The 23,027-nt window shown below is 38.3% G+C and overlaps 1 protein-coding gene across 9 annotated transcripts in view; it reads right to left on the bottom strand.

Moving 5' to 3' along the window:
• The window catches only part of ptprk (protein tyrosine phosphatase receptor type K), a 113,224-nt gene that overhangs the window by 11,859 nt on the left and 78,338 nt on the right, over positions 1 to 23,027 (bottom strand). Inside the window, exons 12-27 of one of the 9 annotated variants that reach the window (XM_087176277.1) lie at positions 22,268 to 22,450; positions 21,791 to 21,910; positions 21,402 to 21,511; positions 21,104 to 21,305; positions 20,883 to 20,988; positions 20,289 to 20,361; positions 19,891 to 20,013; positions 18,505 to 18,579; positions 18,193 to 18,229; positions 12,168 to 12,303; positions 8,923 to 8,952; positions 5,954 to 6,114; positions 5,180 to 5,215; positions 2,689 to 2,876; positions 2,165 to 2,264; positions 1,120 to 1,196 (exon numbers count right to left, since the gene is read on the bottom strand). In XM_087176277.1, coding sequence (XP_087032403.1) covers positions 1,120 to 1,196; positions 2,165 to 2,264; positions 2,689 to 2,876; positions 5,180 to 5,215; positions 5,954 to 6,114; positions 8,923 to 8,952; positions 12,168 to 12,303; positions 18,193 to 18,229; positions 18,505 to 18,579; positions 19,891 to 20,013; positions 20,289 to 20,361; positions 20,883 to 20,988; positions 21,104 to 21,305; positions 21,402 to 21,511; positions 21,791 to 21,910; positions 22,268 to 22,450 — 1,757 coding nt within the window. Of the gene's footprint in view, positions 1 to 1,050; positions 1,197 to 2,164; positions 2,265 to 2,688; positions 2,877 to 5,179; positions 5,216 to 5,953; positions 6,115 to 8,922; positions 8,953 to 12,167; positions 12,304 to 18,192; positions 18,230 to 18,504; positions 18,580 to 19,890; positions 20,014 to 20,288; positions 20,362 to 20,882; positions 20,989 to 21,103; positions 21,306 to 21,401; positions 21,512 to 21,790; positions 21,911 to 22,267; positions 22,451 to 23,027 lie in introns of all 9 variants that reach the window. The other 8 variants (XM_087176272.1, XM_087176278.1, XM_087176273.1 and 5 more) reach the window with 8 other exon arrangements.

Raw genomic sequence — 23,027 nt, 5'->3', positions numbered from 1 at the left:
TAATACCGACAGATATATGCTGGATACACCAGGGAGTGTCCACTCTATTCTTTCTAATTCTAGCTTAATGTGAGCAGTAACATGCATGTAATAGTTAATGATAATATAGAAGAACATGTTACAAGCACATTAGCATAAAAAAAGCACAATGTGAAAGACTAACATGCAGATGATTGTTGTAAAGGTGACAGCAGAGTGGAGAGTGGAGATGGCGAAAGATGAATGATGGATAGATGGATATTTAGATGGACTTATTGAGAGATCGGTTTCAACAGACAAACAATAAATAAAAGAGAGAGATGGATAATAAATGGTATGTAGATGAAATGGAGGAATGGATGGATAGTCCAGTTAAAAGATGGGTGCACTGAAGGCTAGAGTAAATGCAGCAACTAGAAGGAAATACACTGGTTTGCCGAGAGTTAGATGAGAAAATTCATACCCCTCTCATGTCTGTCTGTTAAATATGAAGCTGTTTGGCTTATCTTAACACAAAGACTGGAAACAGGGGACACAGCTCGTCTGACTTTAAAAAGAAATCCACCTACCAGCACCTCAGAATCCCACTATTAACATGATGTATCTTGTTTATTTAATCTGTACTGCTCATGCTGGAATTTCTTGGCCTGGCACAGTGACTTTCAGGAGTTACACTTTGGTTATTTTCCAGATTAGAGAAATAAGATATAACCCGTGAATCGGTGAGTTTTAGAGGTGCTTTGTTAACTTTGGATGGAGCGAGGCTTGCTGTCTCCCCTGCTGCTAGCCTCTGGCTGTAGTATCCAGCAAACTGTCTCTCTAAAAGAGAGTCTGAACATTACACCTCATCTTTGTGTATCGCTTAGCGACATGGGGTTGTCACTGAGTAATCCAAAAGATGGTTATATATCTACTGTCATATTTAGTGTAACTGATGAATGAATGGACAGGACTGACACCTGAGAAAGACACGTGCTGTATGTATGAAGTGTTTTCGGGGGGTGGCTGGATGTGTAAAATGGCTTGATGGATGACTAGTAGACGCAATAAAGGTATAGAGGCCTGACATACGAGCGAGGGAGTGTGGTTTCGTTGGTTTCGTTGGGAGCCAATAGTAGCATTCGATGCGTTTCCACTTACATCGATGTAGTTGGCGTTGATGTAGTCGGAGGAGGGGTCATCTTCTATGGGCTGAAGAATAACCCTTGAGTGGTCATCTAGAGAAATACACAACAGTGTGGGAGAGAGGAAGAGCAACAGAACACCAGAGAGAGAGAGAGAGAGGGAGAGAGAGAGACAGTAACATAGAGAGAAAGTCAAAGAGAAAAGGTTTGTTAGAGAGCAGCAAATGCTTTTCTTTCTTTTCTTTTCTCTCTGCACTTATTGCCGGTTTGAAGGGGGCTGGATTTAGTTGGAAAAATATGATGTCATGTTTCCACGGACCAATCAGGTTTGAGCAATATTTGAATCAAATTAAATGAAAGTAGTGGGGTTGTTTGCTTTGATTGCCACCACTGCGAAACAAATCTGATCTACTGAGTTGTTGAGTGTACAACTACTAGTAAATAATACCTAATGATGTTTTTTAATATTTAACCTTTATTTTGGCTTATTTACTTATCGGAAGTTCTTATATTTTGCCTCTTCAGGGGCTGTAAGACAACAGAAAATTGATGGTCCTGCTGTCCTATACTGTGTTCTGTCAACACATAAATAAAATTATCCAACAACATGGTCATGGTCAAAAATTTTCAGGCAATAGCGCAACCTAACTAAAACTCTGTCGTCTGTGACATTGAACTAAGATAATTTGAGTGATGCCCAAATTTGAGTCTGTTCAAAGTCTCAGGAAACAGCAGCACACAGGGGAGCACTTCAGATCTTCAGAGTAGGGACTAATGGCTGTTCCAAGGTAAAGGCAGGAAACTAAAGGTGACTGTGCTTTTGCAGTTATTGCCCATTGACTGCGGAACAGCCTCTAACAAGGTCTCACAGAGGCCAAATCAGTACACTCTCTAAAAAGCATCTTAACATCATCTCATACCTTTATGATAATACTAATAATAAGTTAACTTGTTTCTGTTCATCTTTTTTAACCTCCCCTTTTCCTTTTCTCTTCTTCATGTGAAGCACTTTGTAACTTCTGTTTTGAAAAGTGATACATAAATAAAACTTGCTTGCTTACATGCTATTATGTTCCCATAGCGGTTCTTGGTGCGGTTCTGCTCCTTCTTGGCCACGTCCCAGGAGGCCGACTGGCCCTCAAAGAAGCTCTGTATCACCAACAACACACGGGAAAATGGTAAAGAAAATTACACGTCATGGATCCTCAAATAACACTCCTGCAAGATAATTCTCGGGGGAAAAGAAGGGTTTGAATGATAGTTTTTCTCTGGTACTTTTTTTCCCATTGGTACATGAATGGTTAGATAATGCTTATTAGATACTTAAACAAGGGGGGGGGGGGCATTAAAAAGGGTTTGAGCACTTTCACTGTTTAGTCAATAAGGCAGAAAATACCCTCAAATTAAGAGGCAATAACCGTAATGGTCATTTGATCATTTTAATGTTAAGGCAAGCATCACAGATTTACACAACAATACTCTTTGTTGAAAAGCCACATTTCAGATATCTTAATGGTTTGCATTGTCAGACTACTCTTATTGCTACTAGCACTGGTAATAAAAGTACTGTTAATAATAATCTTACTTCGTACTCCTCCTTAAAGCCGTAGCTGTCAGATGTTTTCATTAGGTTGATGTGCTGCAGGAGATCGGCCACTCGGATGGCAGGGTGGAGCTGTCCTGTCTGATAAGGAGATTCAGTTCCCTCACAGTGATACCGAGGAACATCCAGAAGCCTGCTGTTCTCCGCTGCTGAGCCACTGTGGTTCTCGTCTAGAGGAGGGGAGGGAATGAGTTCAGCTTAACTGTTAATTTACCAAAACTTTTAATTATTTGCTTGATTGTTTATTCATTTACCAAAATTGTTCTTTTCAGGTCTGAGCAATAAATCGTACAGTCAGAGGCTTTCTAAGGCTGTATGCGAAAGCCTTTTTTGTCTTCCCAAAATCAGTAAAAGCTTCTGCCTCTGATCTATTATCAAAAGGAAATACTGCATTTTCCCAAAAACCAAACAAACCGTTTGTCAGTTTGTTTTCTCGGTTCATACTCACCTGTGATAGGAACTACGTGTCAAAGCAGCAGAAAAACAAAAGAGCAAAAAAGTTTAGTCAAACTGCAGGGATAGAGGACTTGTTAGTCAGACTCTAAACATGGACAAAGGTTTAGTTTGACCATGTTAATCCAGCTACAAAGAGCACAAAGGTTTACATACAATGGATGAGTAAAAAACTTTCAAGAAAAAATGGAGCCAAAAAATGACCAAAGAAATGTAATAATAAACATCTCAAATATGTCAGTAACAACATAACAAACACTAAACAGCAGAACTCACCAACTTAAAATGAGCCATAAAGTCTACAGAACTGCCCTCTACTGGTATCATCCACCGGTATTTACAACAAGCTTTCTTCACCTTCCACACCCATATTAATTGTAAAAGAGATTAGTATGATTCAATATTAAAAAACATTACCCATGTTAACAAACTAACATCCAAGCAAACACCTGTCAGTCAATTTGAGAATGAAACAATCAATTCAAACCACAGATAAGAAAGTGCATAGTGCAGAAAGGAACAGAATTAATTATGAATAAAGCGTTTGGATATAATTAACTTCGCATTTCAGAAATGTTACAGTTACAGGTAATTAAAGGTTCATTTTGTCACGGAATTTCCAGGTGAACATTTCTGTGCTGCGGGAGATAATGTGAGTTGGCAGTGTTAATGTACAGACTGACGGGTTGTATAATGGAGTAGCTTGGGGTTGCAGCACAACCGACTGATTTCATCTTCACCACTGTTTATTAACTGACACTGTTTATTTCATCCGACCGATGCTTTTCTCTGCTCCGAGGACACGTTCGCTCATTAATGATTGTTAAAGGTTTGTTAAGCCCTCGTCAGGCCAATTAACAGTAAACTTGACCCGACACTGCCTCTTAATTCGTTACTTCTCGCTACTTCTCCCCACTCTGTGATGTGATTGGCTGGGACAGATTGTAACTGCAGCCTTCACTCCAAATTAAAGGCTGTGAAACAGTTCATTAACACGGTTTGGTTGCGTTGTGGATTGTAGAGGCCTTAAGGACATGTTCGAACTCCACATCATGCTGAAGAGCCAACACTAGACTAAACTAAAGATAAACACATTGCAGTGCAGCACTGGAGCTGGAGAAACATCCCAACTTGGCAAAAACTACAGCTTTCACGACTCAGACACTCAGACTGGGGCATCAGCAACAAAACAAGCCTAGGGAATAACACAGATGGTCGATACTCAAGCAGACTTCTAGATCCAGAGCACAGACAAAACTTCTGCCAAAGACACGGAGCTGTAGGCACTAAGTTGTTCACTGTCACTTGATGTCACAGATTTTTATCTGCACTCATTTTCATGCGGCAATGTGACAAATTGTCTTCCTCCTTTAAAGCTCCAGTTTCTGTCATTTTTGGGACAGGAGATGGCATGCCTTAAAACAACTCAAAACTCTGGAAATAATGAGGTCTCTAAGGGAGAATGATGGTAATTACTGTGAATATCAATAACGCTCAGTAGGAAACAGAATCCATAGCTGGGATTGGGAATGATTGTACCTAGGGAAAACACCGGATGACAGATGAAGTGCTTGGCTGTTAGTTGTACTGGGCATGTTTTACACAGAAAATTGGCAGTAGGAGGTAAACAAAGATAAAAGATGAAGACAGAGTTTAGCTCTCCTTATATATTCTAATCCATTACATACACACGTTGCCTTTAAACCAAATCTTAAATTCCATTTTGTATTTACACTGTATTTCTCTTCTATTTTGTTCTCTTAAATTCACTATTTATGGTAATACTACAGTTTAGCACTTCTAATTGTAGGTAAAGGGGGAACATCATGGTACAGATACTTCACACAAGCCAAACTATCCACCGCACAAACGTTAATGTCACAGGTCAAAGCACATGATGACGCACAGGGACATACAGGACAGGGCTACAAGCACAGGGCTTCATGACGATGATGGGTGATCATTACAGGGCATTTATTGGTAATGGATGTGATATATCCAACCATGCTAGAGGTCTCACCTAACACAGCGGTGGGAACCAGAGGATCGTTGGGCACTGTAGAAGGAAAGATGGTCAGGAAACGCTCTCAGTTTCAGCATTACTTAAACATAGACGAGGACCCGAAAGTGATTTATTTAAATGCTTCCCACAGAACAAAGGGAGCGGCCTCTGATACACTGGACTGATCATCCATCGTGGCATCTTTTTTTTTTTTGCTAAGTGTGGTCAGATAAAGTCATTAATTCTTTAACTTGAGACCGAAATCATTCAAAACCATTTCCTTGATTGATTTTTGAGTTGCTATTCCTAGGGCTGAGATTATTGGTCAATTAATTGATTAAGATGATCAACAGGCTAATTAATCAGCAGCTGTTCTGATCAGCAACTATCTTGATAAATAATTTATCATTTTAGTAATTATCCAGGCAAAAGTACCAAACATAACCTAGATCCAGCTTTTCCAATGTGAGGATTTGTTGCTTTTCTCTGTTTCATGTCATATGAGGCCAGTAATCATAGGTTTTGTGTGGAAAACACTTTGGAGCCGAAGCCACAAGTCTGAACCAATTCTGTGTCAACAGCTGCTGCAGTGATATGCGGATCCTAAAATGCTTTGCACAGACGGAATCAGAAGATTTAGTCAGTGTTGTGTGAAGACTGACTCTGGTACAGAACAAAATGCATCTAAAGTATTGCTACCAAGGCCAGTATCTACCAAGTAACCCAGAGGTGGGAGGGGGTACTTTAAAAGGCTTAAAACTATAATAATAGTAGCCTTCCTTAAGAACCTACATCTGTTGTTGTAGTTGTGTGAGTCCATAAACGTCACAGCCATTGGGTCCTCTCCATGCAGAGTGCTCTGGTCAGCATAGCTGCGGTCCATGGCATTCACCATGTGTGTCATCTCCTGCCGTGTCGTTCCGATGGCGTCTTTACGCTTTTTAGCCAGTTTCCTGTCAGGGGCAGAGACAGACACAGTCAGGGATCTTACAAGCAAATACAAAGACATCAGCTAGCCTGCAGACCGCAGCTCCACTTTACTTTGTGTTTCATGGAATAAATGTTCAAATCTTCAGGTGTAGCATGACTTTAGGTATCTTTTTTGGCAACAATAGCTTGGCTGGGGGCTGCAGGCCTCTGATTCAAGTTGCAGAGTTTAGAACTGACAAGAAAACAGGAGAAAAGAAGAAACCCCAGGAGAAGAGAAAAAGAGAGGAAGTACAGAGGAGAGAACAAGCAAGGAAGGTAGAGGAGAGGCTTGTTTGTAAATGGCAGCATTAAACAGGCTTGGCTTTGGGGAACAAAGGGAAAATAGCATCTAATTCAGACCAGGGAAATGACCTATGACCTAAAGAGAAGTAGCAAAGGGAAAACCTGTTATCAAACTTGGTACCATAGATGAGCTGTCAGATGAAAGCCACTAAGTTTTATTGGTTTTATTGTAAACCCCATTTTTTGTTGTCTGAAAATCTTGATTTTTGAAATTTCATGAGCTTTCTGCATTATCAGAATCAAAGCTTTCAATAAGGTAAATAAAAACATAAAGAAAGAAAAACAAAAGAGAAAAGAAAATCACCAAAATATGAAATATTTGGTTTTCATCCGACAGCACAGATGGGAAAAATCCCATCAAAACAACATCAGAGGAATGACTTGTGCTCTATAGTAGCCCAGGGGAAACCATTTACGAACCAAAGTACCATCATATGAGTGGTAGGACTTGAGGTCATGTCATAAAATGTAAACATCAAGGTATCATTTTCAGGTTTAACTCTGTGTGCAATTCATAAAATCCCAGGAAAAATATCTGTGGAGGACTTAATATTTCGAGCATGACAGAGCATGCAGGAACATTATGTACCCAGAGCCATATATATACATCAGTAAAGACAACATCTTTACTGGTGGACAAACAATCTTTGTTTTTTTTTTTATGCTCAAGAAAAGTTAGTTCCTCTCTTGTATAGCAAATTTGAGTCCAAACATAAATTTAATATTCTCTGTAGCTGGGACACAACATGACAGCAGCTGATGAACACAGAGGATTGATAAAGAAATCCATTTTTGATCATTGCCAAACTGATACAATGTACGGCTCTGACTTCTTCCCAGACAGAATGCATGCTGTGGTTTTATTTTATTTTATTTTATTTTGTATATTTTACCTCTTGACCCCAAAATACACCAACTCCACCTCTAAGGCCGCACACACACACACACGAGATACACACACTCACACACTCAGTAGGAACACAGATTTAACCGCTGACCAAGTGTAGCTGTTTGTGTGGGTGTTTGTGTGTGTATTATTGGTTGTCTAACAGAAAACATGAAAACAAGAGAGAAGATGCTTGAATTATAAACCACCATATGCTGCGCACTGTACATACAGTACAAAAGGGTGACAAAGAAACAGAGATAAAGAGATGGATGTGACCAGAACGAGACTGGATCTCTATTTGAGTTTTTAATGTATTTTTTAGGGCCTGAATTGTAAATTAAATTGTAGATTGTGTAAACCGTGAACTCTGGGGGTGTGACGATTCTTCAAACAAACTCAACTAGCCTAACTAACTCGATCATGATTGGACCGAATCAGTCACATGATACATGCAGTTGGAAGACAATAAAATAGGTGTAACATCTACAAAATATACATACAGCTTGCCCTATTTTTAAACTGAATAATGATTTTGTGATTTACTTATACAGTGGGCTCCAAAGGTCTCAGCCTTTTGGACCCCACTATATATTACATTAAGCAGTTAAAACTAATTGAAATATTTAAGTATGGATTAAATGTTAATGCATCGATAATAATGTACTATTCTGCATGATGAGTACTTTTACTCACACACTGTACACTTTGCTGGTAATACTTCTGTACTACTACACTTGTTACTGCTGAATTGGAAGCGCACTAAATATTTAACATTTATACTTTTAAAGGTAGTGCAAGTTTAGGGATCTACTTTGATCACAGTCAGTGAGAGATGATCGGAGGCAAAACAGAGAAGGAAATACCCAAATTAAAAGAAAAACCATCATGAGAACTACCGACACAAAACCAGAGGCCACGCGTCCCAAAAAGGAAGTCGACTGGTTCAGATCCACTGACTGAAGAGACACACTGAGCATGTGTAGCAGAGTAACCATGATACCTGTGACTTGATGGGCGGATGGATGATCACATGACTACATGCACACAAAGAGCTACAAGTCACAAGTGCAGCATTCTTTTTTCAAATAACACGCTTAGGCCTGTGTCGTCCCACTCTGGCCCGCTTTGTTCTGGTTTATGGCCAACTTTGGCCTTTATGAGCCTGCTTCAGAGCAACTTTGGAGCATGTAGAGGACACCGGGGCTGAGGTCAATTCACTGTCAGTTCAGTCCCTTTAATAGGAGCTGACGCTTAATTTGCTAAAGATTCAGCATTTGTTTATTTCCTGTTATTTTTAGACAATAAACCATCAACATTCTCCTGAACAAAACAAAACATTTTTAATATTTGGAATTTTAAATGAATAAATATGGTGGAAATAAGGAAAATCCTGAACTGACTGACATGAAAGTGAATTGACCCCCACCCTGGCAAGGCATCAATGAGGATGGCTTTGGCTGGTTGGTCAGAGCTGAAAATGTGTTTTGTCTTGAAAAAAGTATACTGCATCTTTAAAAATAACAACAACTAGCCACTAATAATTCACCCAATAAGATAACAGCAGCTGGGTGAGCTGATTGTTGATTGGTTGTTTACTTACAGGTAATAAGAGTATGAATAGTAGGTCCTCCTGGGGGTTGTGAGCCAATCAGAAAGCAAAGAATGAGACACAAGGGTCATGAATATGCAAATTAGGACAATACTGTCCTGTCCCAACCAGCAACAACAGAAACAGAAGAAAACACCTTTTGATTTCTACAACTTGAGGGACATGCAAGGGGTTGTTATAATTACTAGGGACCCTATTTCTTTAGAAAACTCAGCTCTAATGCTAAATAAATACTACAAAACAAGCTACGAGACTTATAAAACTATTACTAAAATAAAAACAAACTACCAGTACTAACCTATCAGCATGCAGTCTGTCTCTCCTTTACTTCTGGGAGTGCTATATTTAAAATATTCATGCAATATTTTTAAGCTGCATTTACTGTAACTGGACAACCCTAATTAGAGATTTAGCCCTAATCACTTTTACTGACACCTAACAAAAGCTAGCTGATCTGCAACACCACGCAGCTCGCTTCCTGTAAAGCAAGCATGATGTCATAGTGATGTCATCATGTCCCACTATTTTAAAGATGCAGTATTGTTCAGAGTTGTAAAGGTTCAATGGCAATGAAGATTGATCTCCCCAAAAACCTTTATGGAAGAGAAAACTACCAAGTAACGTAACTTCATGCTCAAGAGGGTGACATAAAATCACAAATCTTTTCATAATACTCAGATCATTTTCTGAGTGCCCTTCTGTTAATAGTAATTTTTTGCCATATGCAGAGATACGCAAATATGGTGTTCCATCTGGAAACCTCTGTCATGACTGATATATGTTGGTTGCTGCACAATCTCATGTTCTCATACATTAAACAAAAACTGAGCAAAATCTGAATAAAAAAAAAGAAAAACAAGCTTTTTTTTCCTGTAACCTAAATGTATGTGTACATAGAAACCTAGTTTAACATGATACTTAAAAATGTTCCCTGTTTACAAAAGTAAAATTCTTTTTAGTTTTTCATGCTGGTATTATACAGTTTCAACCTGTCAGAAATCACCCTAAGAATAACATTTTACACAATGTTTTAGCCCCTTGAACATTTGGTGATCAAGTTTATTAGAAGTTGCCTCTGGTCCAGGTGTATGAATGCGTCTTGAACTGTGTGACAGTTTGGTTTCAAAACAACAGACACTGACTTCAGTTCCTTCAGGCCTTAGAATGCAATTACGGAGTTGTGCACAGCAGTTACCTCCTACAAATGCATTATCTTTCAATTTGGACCAATTTTCTATTATCAAAAGGCCTAAAATCCTCAAGGGGACAGATAATGTTCAGTAAAACATGTTACAGTAATCAAGCCACTGGTTATCATTGACAATTACACTTTGACACAAGCGTTGGCACAGAAGCTGGATCACATGAATTCAATACGAGCATTAGAATAAAAATATGCAGGTCAGGGCCTGCAAGAGCAAAGATCTTTAGAGACGAGAGTTCATTACTGATTGTAATTTAATGTCTCTAATTGTTTTTGATTTGCTGAGTGAGATCATGATTGCTTGTAACTGAGAGACTGTTTTCCTGGTTGCTCTCTAAAGCCTCTGGCAAGATGCAATACCTCAGCGTTCAGAGGAAATCCTCTACGGTATTTCCTTAAAGAGACATCTTCTTAAGTTGATGATGATTCATTTTAAATGTCTTGTAACGTGTCCAAGTTACTCGGTGGTCAATGAGCATACCAACTTATTTAAGTCGATACTTTTAAATTGTGGTATAAAACACTTGAAATTAATGTTTCTGTCAAATCAAATTCCAAATTACTCCTTTTTAATGAGGCACTTAGGTTTCCTGAGCACCAGATTTTAAGTGAAAGGTCATAACAAGAGTGCCATGTGTAGTAATAGCGTCATAGTCTTACACAATTCCAATAAGCAACTGTGAACTCTCTTTTGGCGTACCATAGCTGGGAAAAGGGATATTCAGTGTCTAATTGTTCTAATTTAGTGTCTGATGATGTTTGTATACTGCTAGATAGGACTTCAGATATAATCCTGTATGTCAGAGGCCAGCCCAGCCAGACTGTAGCTGTTCATGAATAATGATGCTTTCATCTTAAACAACATGTTTCTTTGGAGGTGCGTGTGGAGCACTGAAAGTAAAATAGCTTTTAGTGACACCAAACAACTTTTGGTGCTTCATAGACAAACAATAGTCATACCAATTTATTATAGATATAGGACCCCTCATCTTCGACCTCATAATATTCAGAAATAATTCATTCATTCATAAAGGTGAGATATTTCTTTCACACCGATGTCTGAAAACAGCTTGAGCTAATGCAAAGAACCTGTATGGTTCAGCTGCCGTGTGGCGCTGCAGCTGGGGCTGTTTAGCCACCACATGGTGGAGCCCTATACCAAATTAACACCACAGAGGCTAAAATGTTAAAGTGACACCAGGACCAACTCTGACACCTCTAAATGCTAAGAGTGAAGAATGAGAGGCAATGATTTAAAAATATTCTTTCAGTCTGTATGTTCACTCTTTCTCTCTTTCTTTCCTTTAAAAAGGCTGAATTATACCTGCACAAACCCATTTCAAGTCTGAAGTCTCGTTCAACACATTACAAAAAATAAGAAACCATTGCTCTTGTATTCTTGTAGCTAAAGTAATAAAATGCAGGGGGAAATGTGTGTGCACCAGTGGCTTAAAATAACTCATTCTAGATTTGAAATAGATATTTTTATGTCTTATATATACGTGTTTGTATAATCCATTAATCTTATGTTACTTGATCTTCTGCTCAAGGATCTCTTTCACTGGGTCTGTCCTCCATACTCACAATGGAGTCAGCTGTTCTGTGTGGTTGTTTTGTCTAGTTTGATTCAACAGCTGTAGTGTCCAAGAAAAAAAAAAAAAAAAACATGACCTCAGATCTTTCTTGCACTACATCACACCACAGCGAGGCAGAAAGGTTTTCTAATTTTGGAAAACAAGCCTTCAGCTATTTAGTGCCTTACAAAACAAAGCAACCATCAGTAGGTGACCAAACTGGTTCTGAGGGGAGATCAACGTTAATGGTGGATGGATGGAGGATGGTGTTACTACGGCAAATACCGGACCAACACACAACAAGAGAATGGATTTAGGTGCACATTTGTGTCTGTGTGGTCTTGCATCTGCATGCGTGTCGGTGTGTACATGAAGTATTGTTCATGTAATATTTGCTCTCTTCGTTTAACTCTTCATTAACGCTGCTTTAGTGCTCACGATTAGGTATTATCACTCACCTCTTCTTGACCAATAGGATGGCTACCAACACCAGCAGAATAAAGACAAGAACACCAGCACTGATCCCAGCGATCTTTACCACCCGATCCGTCTGTTTAGCCGGGTCAGGAATGACTTCTGGCTCCTCTGTAGCACCTACAACATAATGATGATAAAAACTCCAAAATATTACTACTGTGGCTCCATCATAATATTGTATTATATCAGAATTTTAAGCTAATTATGAATTATTTTGCGGTATTAGAACTGGACAAAGTAATCAAACTCATGAGAAAAGGTCATTATACATCCTGATTTATAAAAGACTGGTGTTTCTACATGATGCAAAAATGAAAACAACCGTTAAATATACAATATCCATGGATATATTCGGGAAATATTTGTGTATATTAGACTGTACACTTCAGTGAAAAGCTGCTAAATTACAATTAAGGAACATCTCAGCAGAAACAAATGAAAAAAGGCAACATGTATAAATGCCACAAAAATGTAAAAATACAAAATTAAGGATATGAAAAGCAAATTGTTTTTTTTTTTTTTTTAACAATTTGTGGTTCACACTTCCTACTATCTCACGCTAACCTCTCAGATATGACTCACAAAAGTACTAAAAGCTTTGCCAGCTTAGTGCTCCTGTACTGTTTATTCCTGCGTCCATTGCTGTTAGAAATCTGTCAGCCAATTTCTTTCAAAGCTGCCAGCCATCTGGGGAATACATGTGTGTTCAATAATATTCAGTTTCCAGTAAATTTCTTTTCCTTGACAAGCTACATTTTTCTAGCTGTCAATAAGCTGGAGAAACTGAAATACTGAAAATCAAACATTAACAGTTGAAAAGATTTTCAAAAGCTTTATCATCTGGGTTTCCCTATAGCTGAGTCAGTCTTTGTCAAAAGCGGTATGATATCAGACAGAAAAAAGTAAAGAGTGATAATGTTTCTATTCACTCAAGCCTTTTGTTTCTGTTTAAATAAAACCAGTGAACTAAACGTTGTGGGAACCTTAGAGCTTAAGCTGAGTAGACCTTCTGTCTTTACAAAATGCCCTCATGTCAGGAAAGTGGTGAGCATGATAAGGAACAAATCCTGATGAGCCATTCAAATAGGAAGGTTTAATCATCCCTGTGCTAAAGATCAGGTAAATATCAAGACTCTAATTATTCCTCGTAAAGCAAAGTCAGACAACTGCCAACATAAATGCCATGGTAACTATCAGTCATGATGCAAATATAGCCAAAAGTTTTGTTTGCGGAGCTAATTTGGCTCTTTGAAATATTGAGATGAACAGTAAATTCTTCATTATAATGACTGCTGGAACGAAAGTGATTCTACCAACAACAATCGCTTCTGAGCATCTCATCATGGAATAAGTTAAAGTAAATAAAGTTTTATAATAGACATCTGGGCATAAAGCAGGTAGGTTTAGTGTTAGAAAAACAAAAAGACAAGACTACAACTTTGCTAGCAGCTATTTGAGGCTATGAAATGTGTTTTACTTTTAAACATGACAGGTGAAATAAAATGCAGCGAGAACTTGACCAATCAGAAATGTCCAGCATTGCAGACCACACCCCCAAAGTTCCTGAGCCTTTGGAAAGTACTACCCCCCGACCAGGTACCTTTTTGGGGGTCAATCAATTACCCCGGAACTAAATTTAGACCCTGGTTCCTGCGGTGGAAACGCAGCTATACTTAAACACAGTGGCTTTGAGCTAAATGCTAACAGACTCACAGTCACAAATTACAAGCAGGTACTAGTTTGCCATGTTCACTATCTTAGTTAAGCATATTAGTATGCTAACATTTGCTAATCAGCACTAAAATAGAGCTCATGGTAGTGTAATTTATTTTGTAGGTACTTGGTTACAAACCTAAGTCAGTTTAAAAATATCCCTGTGAAATAAGTGAATTTTACAATTTCACCTTTTCTTCTACAATGTAAAGATTAAGAAAAAAATCGTAATAATGTTCATCCCTGGCTTTGCTTTTGGAACGGAGGTTAACTGAATTAAAAGCACCAAACATACACAGTTTACTGCTTCTCATTCATTTTGTTCTATGATGTGATAGTAAATGCACTGAACCAGTGAAGTCTGCATACTGCTCCACCACCCAGCTGCAGACACACTAAAGAAAACATTCAAAATAAAAACAGTGTACACAAATATACAAATGTTCAAATAACTGTGTGTCTTTCACTGTCTTTTCAGTGTATTTCAGGTTAACCTTGGCATCATGCTCTCATTGGGAAATGTTTTTGAAATGCGATTTGACTGTAGATGGCCAATGTCTCTGCACCAATGCCGCTGTATTTAACTTGTACTCAAACTCATTTCTGTTCCTGATGACTTCAGAGAATTGACTGAACTCCCTGATTTCATCTGTTTGGGATATAATTCACAAATGATGTTTCAGGCAGAGTTTAAAGCCTGTTGATCATGGACAGAGAATGAACAGAAAGAAAGAGAGAGGGAAAGAGATAGATGGATAGATAGATAGAGAGAGAGAGAGAGAGAGAGAGAGAGAGAGCGAGAGAGCATCTGTTTTCATTCTCCTAAGCTCTACTTAGTGATCTCATCTCATAACGCCAGAACAGTTCATACTGCAATGTAAGAACATTATCATGCATTATGATAATCCAAATAATCCAACACAAAGACATTTGCACAAAACTCAACATAATGCAATACATCTATCAAATAATAATCCACTTCTAAAGCTAAATATCAACAAGATAAACATAATCTCCCTCTGTCTTTTCATCTCCCTCAATATTTGTGACCTCAACATATTATTTTGTTATAAAATGTTTTCTGCCACTGAAGTCTTTGAAATGTCCCCATCTCATCACATATCATTATGTAACAATATTACACCAGAGCATTATGTCGGCTTCTTATATACAGATATATACAATTCTAATTTCCACGAAAAGACCGAAATGAGCAATGTCTCCTTCAGTACCGTCTGCAACCCTACCTAGCACTAAGCCCATTTGTTCTCACTGAAGAGTTAAATCTATAAAAACAGGTCATGAATATATTGTTTAATTTGAAAAACAGCTGGGCAGTGTGGTTTTGGGCAAATGTAAATCAAATACAAGCAAACATAACCGGGGACTATTTTAAACTGCATATTAATACACCTTTGATGTGCTGCAGGGTATTTACAGCAGGAGGACGGTGTAGGTGTAATTGTAACTACAGTGTCTGTGTTCATCGTAATGAAGGAACATGTGACCTGGCGGCTGCTACTTGTGTCCTAATGTTACTTTAAAGTTGGACCAATATATATGCTGATATTAGCTTGTTGCAGTATCTCCATTGCATAATTTGTCCTGAATTGTTTATTTTTCATTAATTAAATTCCTGCTCAGCATATATCGTGGTTGCAATTCTTAAAAAAAAAAAAAAAAAACTAAAGGGATCTTTTTAAATTTTTATCTACAAGTTTATGAAAAAAACCCCAAAAACTAATGGCTGATATCTAATTAATAGATTTTTTCAAACTTTTAAATATCAATATCAGTATCAGCCTCAAACATCCAGTATCAATAAGTTATTCTAGCTTATCCTGTTTAAAAAATCTTGGTCAATTTCTTTTGAATATTTAGTCACTACCAAATCACTGATTCATGTTAAACAAAGTTAAAAATCGTGCTTTGGTCCCTGTGACTCTGTGACATTTATGACAGTGTTAAATTTACCCAATGATTTTCAGGTTAACGACACAAATCTGCACCACACTTGTTGGTTTCAGCTGTTTTTTGTTTGTTTGTTCATTTGTTTTTTCCCCCCGTAACTATCAGGCCAAGACACTATTTGATAATTACACAGGAAAGGAATAACGAAACGAGAGATAATAAAAAAGAAAAACAAACTTTAAAATGTTCTGAGTCTGACCTCATAATGTCGACAGTAGCTCTTAATGTCTGTAAAAATTATCCAGGTCAGTACACTAACCCTCCACTTAAACACACACACACACACACACCCTGAGGCAGCGATGACAATACACAATAGCCCAGATGACCTAATAGGACCACCATCACTTAATCCTCCCTCCCGGACGCACGGTTGAGCACACACACACACACACACACACGCACACGCACACGCAGAGGGACAGAGAGCAAAAGGAAGGGACCTCTGTGTCCATTAGTGTGTCTTTCTCCCCCTTATTAAAAAAATCTAAAATCCTCTCCAAAGTCTTTCAGCTTCACTCAGACGTCCTCCGGCTGGAAGGCCAGAGCGTCTTTATAGCAGCTTTTGGGTGAAGTAACCACCTGATCTAGTAACTACAACCACCAGAAATTCTTGAAATATGATGACACTGGAAACACAGTAACTTCCCACATTTTCTCTTATTTTAGGGTGGAAACAGGACACCCTACAGGCGCAGGGGGGATTTAACCGCACCTTTGATCTGTCCCATGGGATCAGTTTCCTACAAGTCTACCTGCTTACATCAACACGGTCACATTAAACTGTATGACCTAAAGAAAACGCACATGAACTCCTAACAACAGGAAGAACTCGGTTTATGAGCATGTAGATTTCTATGTTAACTTCAATTGTCTGAATTTATAGAGCAACTCCAGTTATTTGTAACCTGGCTCTTATTTTATTTATTTGTTTAATGTTTATTTTCATAGGTACATGTATGTAACATGGACCGACGCCACATACCACAGTATTTATCGCCTAAGCTAGTTTGTGGGGCCCTACCCTATATGGACCTTTATACGGATACACAACTTAATCACTATTGTGATTTATTTCTGTAATTATTATAGTGATTGTGCTAAAAAATTATGTCGTTTTTACTGTCTGGTTTTATGACTCTTCAGTACAGAAGGTTAAAGCAAGGACCATCAGCTGAGCACAAAAAGTCAAAAACAAACACCCATACTGCAGTAGGACCAAGACGGTTGACTGTAGAGCTGAAATGCTTAGTAGATTAATCAATCAGTTGACTGACAAAAGAATGTACTGGCTATTTTGATAACTGATTAATTGTTCCAATAATTTTCAAGCTAAAATGCCAAACATTTCCTTGAATCCTCCTTGAATGTGATGATGTTGCTGCTTTTCTCAGTTTAAAGTTTTTGTGTATTGAATATCTTTTTATTTTCGGACTGCTATTCATATTTATTTCCCAATTTTTTGATGTTTCATAGACAAAAACCAATTGAAAAAATGTCTGGCAGATTAATCAATCATGAACATAATCAATAGTTTGGGCCTTAGTTGACTGTTATCTATCTGAGAAATAAATAGACACAATCATTGCCACTGTGCTAATCCTCTTGCATACATAGAAAACAAAGTGTTGTTTGCTTTCTAGTCCTACATTACTAGTCAAACAAACATTAAAGTGTCCTCACTGCTTTTTGAAGCTTTACGCCACCAGACACACAACTGTGCAGGATTGTCGAATTCATTGAAAACATAGTTATGTATTTTTCTGTTTATCCTTGTTCTTACTCCACACAGCTAAACTCTGATCCTACGGCCGCATTTCTAAAAATCTTTCCTGAAAACAGTGTGTGTGCAGCTGACTGTGTTTCTATGCATGTGTGTACTTGTGCGAGGTTGCCCGGGGATTAACTCCACACCATTTAAAACCAGTCTGATAATCTATCAACATATGGCTGCTAGTAAAAACTTGACATTTAGACTCTGTGCATATACAGCGGCTAAATGCCAAACGTATTTTCTCTCTCTAACATGCACAAAGATTATATTATCATCTCTAAAACCCTTAATACAGAAACATACTCTTCTCTGTTGAACACCCCACAAACAAAAACAAAACACAACAATAAATAACTGATTAAAAACAATCATTAACTGAGCAATTTAACCACAGACGCTAAGCATAGTTGACCAAAAACCTAATACATAAAAATATAGCAAATTCTGGAAATCTTTTTTTTATCATCAGAGTTGAGTCTGATCATCACATTAACACTGAGATTAGGTCTTTTTATGGTGGAAACTAAGATGGAGCAGCATGCTCTTACCTTTAGTAGCCAGCCTCAGACACTGCGTCTTAGTTTCCTGAGAAAAATGACAATAACACCAATGAGTCACAAGTCTAAGCACAACACATCATATAGCAATGACCAAGAGGCATTATGTGTACTTTAACTTTTGTTCAGATTCCTATACTTTCAGAAGTGCTATCTGCTTGTAGACAAAACATGGGATGCAGCTGAAGTCTAATTAGTGTCTCTTTTGTGCATACGTTATATTTACTCATAGCAGCTAGCAGGTGAGTGCTGTAAGTTCTCTGTGTGTTTAGTGTGTCTTCACGTGAATAAATATTTATTTACCCGCTCTGTGCTGCTCACAGCTTGAAGGTAGATGTTGTAGTTCTTCCTGGGAGCCAGAGGAGGATTCCAGAAACCCTGGGGATTGAAGGGGAAAAAAGAATGAATTAAAGGCACTGATTTTACTTCTGACCTCTGTTTAAGAGGATGTGTTTTCTGACCCTTTGGTTTGCATGTTAGTTAGGAGCATAACTCAAATCTCGTTAAAGATGAACTTAAGTATTTGGGAAATACATGTATTTGCTTTCCTGCCAAAACTTTGTCCAGCAGCTGGCTAATTTATCTTTTCAAAAAGACAATAAATAGTCCAAAATCTGCAACAAATTAAGATTTTATATCTCATTTTCTAATAATGTGGAAAATCCAAAATGTACGAAAGACAATTTTCAATTTCTTGTCTAAATATCTACATTTATCGAAACTGTTGAACTATTTATTTAACAGATTTAATTTAAGTTTCACAGAAAGATAGGTCATGACTATGGAAGTTTTGCAGATTATTTGGAGATCCAGGATCCAGAACTATCTATGCACAGGAATCTATGCACATTTTTGCCATGTTCACATGAAATACTCCACTTGCTTGAATGACGCCTAACACATGCATACTATATGTCTTCTATTTGAACTGTCTAGTTTTAAGTCTGTGAAGACTCTCAGTCATCCAGGTCATGGTATCTGTAAGAGCTATACGAAGGAAACTGGATTTGATTGATGTTTCACCGCTTCATATGAATGACTTCTTCACTTTTACCTGACTGGTATTTGACTTCTTGAGAGTTGTTGAAGTTACATGTGAGTTGTTATGGTACATGAGTCAGGGTGTGGATGGGTGTTAAACTGCCTGGGGAGTGAGCTCAAGACTGGCTCTGTTTGGTGATCAAACGTTCCAGTTTGATGTAGATGGCTTCTTTCATTCCTCTTTCACCATCCGTCTTCTCTGGCCAAAAAGTGTACATTGCAGCCCTTAAACAAGCGCCCCTTGTCCTTTAGGTCTAGGTGGACTGCTGAGTTCTGATCTGAGGAACTGGCCCTCCTGTGTTGTGCCATGCACTTGTGAAGGTCTGTGCATTCTTTGCTGCATTCAACTGCGTACACTACACTGCTCTGCTCAACTTCTGCCTCAGTGTTATTGGCTTATTTTTGTTTTTCTCTTTGTCTGTTCTCAACAAATGGAACAACATTGTCATTCTTTATTTTGCTAGAGTATCTGAAAAACTCAGGAGGATCTTTAACAAACACCAAATCCCTGTGCACTTCAAGCAGAGGACAAAACACCTGACACCCAGGCATAAGCAGAGCAATGTAGTGTAGCTTGCGAAACTTACATTTTCACTTCTGCTGCACTATACACAGTACAGAATATTTGGCTCAGGTAAAAAGACTTGCCTGATAGGTCTTGTTGTCTCCCACTGTGAAGGGGAGCGGCTCAGGCAGGTTGCTGGGGGACAGCTGGGCGGCATAATAATATGGAGATCCACCGCTCGACGCGCTGTGGTAGGAAACTGGAACCTGGGGAAGAGGATATATTTCCATTAAAAGTAATATGTCAATAAATCTGACTGAAAAAAAGAGAGCAATGCAAATTCAGTTACGCAGAAGAGTCTTTTGTGCAAATAAAAGCTCTTTATAAGATCGACTGATCTATGGAGCCAAATAGAAGGATATCTAAAATGATTTTTTTTTGTAATGAAAATGTATGTTAGCAAATAAATGCATGTACCGTATATTAGATAGGTTGTAAAACCACGGCTTCTTACATATACATAGAGCACATTAATAATCACCTCGTAACAGTCAGAGGAAGCTTGGCGTCGTGTCCGATGAGGATTCACTTCTTCCACCACAATCTGGTACGCACTGTAGAGCGGACGGCAATGTAGAAATCGGTTTGTTTCACAAATATACTCATAGATAAGACAATAGAATGATAAATGAAATATTTCTTAAGTCTAATTTCAAACAAAGGTTGTGTAGTTTGGTGTCATGTTTATGTGGCTTTACTAACTTAATTACTGACCCCTGATTTAATGTTACTCCAAGAAAATAACATGTTTGGTGTAATTAAAATAATAACCACTTGTACTATAATGCACATGTTCAAGCTCAACCACTACATTGTTCACAAATGTACTTACAAGAATAATTACATGATGCTCTTTGTTTATTTTTATGCCTTAATGGTTGCCTTACACTTAGGAGTAAACTAACAGTGCACAGATTGCCTGCCAAGAGATAGAGATATATGAACTCTAAACAAACGGTGCTGGTATTTCTGTGACAGAAGCCTGGATTTGGGTGTGTACTGTACACTGTATATATATATATATATATATACACACATATATTTATATTTATATGTAAATGTTTGCATGCAGTACCTTATAGGTGCTCCCTTGGCCTGGGCAGGTTTGAGCAGGACAGTGATGGTTGTTGCAGTTTCATTCAGAAAGGCCTCTGACCCATCGTACTCATCTATTGTCGGGGCTGAAGAATGAGCACCAGAGTCTGTGTTAGTCTATACTCATCACCTTGCTATCTATCGAAATGTGATATTAAGAAAAATATTTATGACGAAATCATATTAAATCTTATTTTCTACCTGAAATGTTAGTAGTCACGTTCAGTGTGGTTGCAGGACCGAATCCTTTAGAGGTGGATGCTCGTATAGAGAGCTGGTATGTTACACCCGGGTGGAGCTGGGAAAACAGGTGATAGGTGGCGTTTGATGGCAGAGACACCGTGAGGCCTGGCCGCTGGAGAGGCACCGAAGGGTCAAATGAACGCACGCCACTGTAGCTGATCTGAGGAGTTGCAGAGGGACAGAAACCAGCATTCAAAATTTTTCAAGCTAAGCATGTTGCTAGTTTGGCTCCTACTACTGCGGCTACTGGTAGTACCTCATACTGTATGATGATTCCATTGGGCTCAGCTGGTTCCTTCCAGTAAAGAAGAATTCTGTCTTCAAATGGAGTGGCTCTTAGTGACTGACTGGGAACTGGACCTGGAACTGATATTAAATACACAGACAAAATTATACCCTGCTTCACAATGAAAGAGCTCAACAAAAGGAATACACACAGCAGTGAATTGTTGAAGTGCTTTGTGTACCTCAAAGTTATAATTCAATTATAATAATAATAATAATGATAATAATATAATTTTTAATTTCTTTTTAATCTGAACCTTGTTGCAGAAACTAACATACAAACAACAAATAAATATTAATAAAAAAAAAATTTTAATTAGAAAATGAATAAATAAATTAAGTTTGTTTTGTTAATTGTACCATCTTCATCAGTTTGTATGATGGTCTCGTCACTCTCTTTCCGTCCCTCTGGATTGGTCAGAATCATCTTCAGGCTGACGTTGGTGTAGGGCGGCAGGTTTCCCACCAGGTGGCGTGGAGCTGAGAAGAAGTGAAGCAAAAAAATGAAAATAAAAAAACCAACAACAGTGTCTGACACTTATTAATGCCTCTAAGCCTGTGCAACTAACGGTTATTCAATGTTTCTGACATTGACTAGAATCAAACGGCTACTGTTGAAATGGTTGCTGATACGCGTACTGCCAAACCTACTGAGAATCAACAACCCACTCACTGGTTACAAGTATCTTTGTAGTATATTATACTTAACCACTTACCCATAATGCAGCCTTTACAAATTAAATATTTCTGTCTTCTATAGCGTCATATTCAATACAGTAAAACCGCAGTATAAGTCACAGTGAGAAAGCCTGTATCAACAATAATATTGAGTCTTACCTTTAGGGTCCATGTCCAAGCAGTCAGCCTTGCTGCGGTTGTTGGCAGTCATATAATGGTAACAGATGGTGACGTTAAAGGTGTGACAGCGGGTGATGTTGTAACCCAACGACTCCCAGTCCACCGCTATCAGACGAGACCTGGTCTCAGCAATCTTCAGCCTCTTAGGAGTCCGCATAGGTTCTATAGAAACAGAGAGAGGAACACAGAGGACAGGGTCACCCACAAGGACAAAGAGCAGTGCAGTTAGGGAAAACAGTCACCATGTGTGATGAATTTACATGGGAAGTGACTTAAGTTAACTTCAAAAGTATCTGCAAAGTTTTGTAATGTTTATCGTCTCTGTGCACTTTCAGTATGGAACAAATGTACTTTGTGTTGCCAAAAAGAGACCAAGAGTGCTGAGTCAACAATTTCCCTCGGTAAAATGAGGGTTTTATGAGCATCTGTTTCTGCTCCTCACTGCCATTCAACTATTTCTCAAATGCAGTGACTTCTACAAGGCACATATTTGATTTCTATCTTTGATATGTAATCACAACTGTTATTGTCAATATAATCTACCTTCTCTCCTGCCTGCCTACAGCTTTAATTACTGTAACTGGCTCATTTAACTGGATCAATAACTCCCCCCCAGACCCCAACCAACCTCCACACACTCACACACACACAATCACAGGCAAGACTGCAAGCATAAAACCAAACCTTTGCTTTCTGTCTGCTCATATTAGTTCACTATTTTTTAGGTAATACGATTTAT

The sequence above is a fragment of the Seriola lalandi genome, unplaced genomic scaffold, assembly GCF_002814215.2.
Source record: "Seriola lalandi dorsalis isolate HSWRI2012SDOR001 ecotype SW California unplaced genomic scaffold, Sedor1 jcf7180002054544, whole genome shotgun sequence".
NCBI lineage: Eukaryota > Metazoa > Chordata > Actinopteri > Carangiformes > Carangidae > Seriola > Seriola lalandi.
Note: the sequence above shows the minus strand (reverse complement) of the source record. Positions and strands in the feature narration are given on the sequence as shown.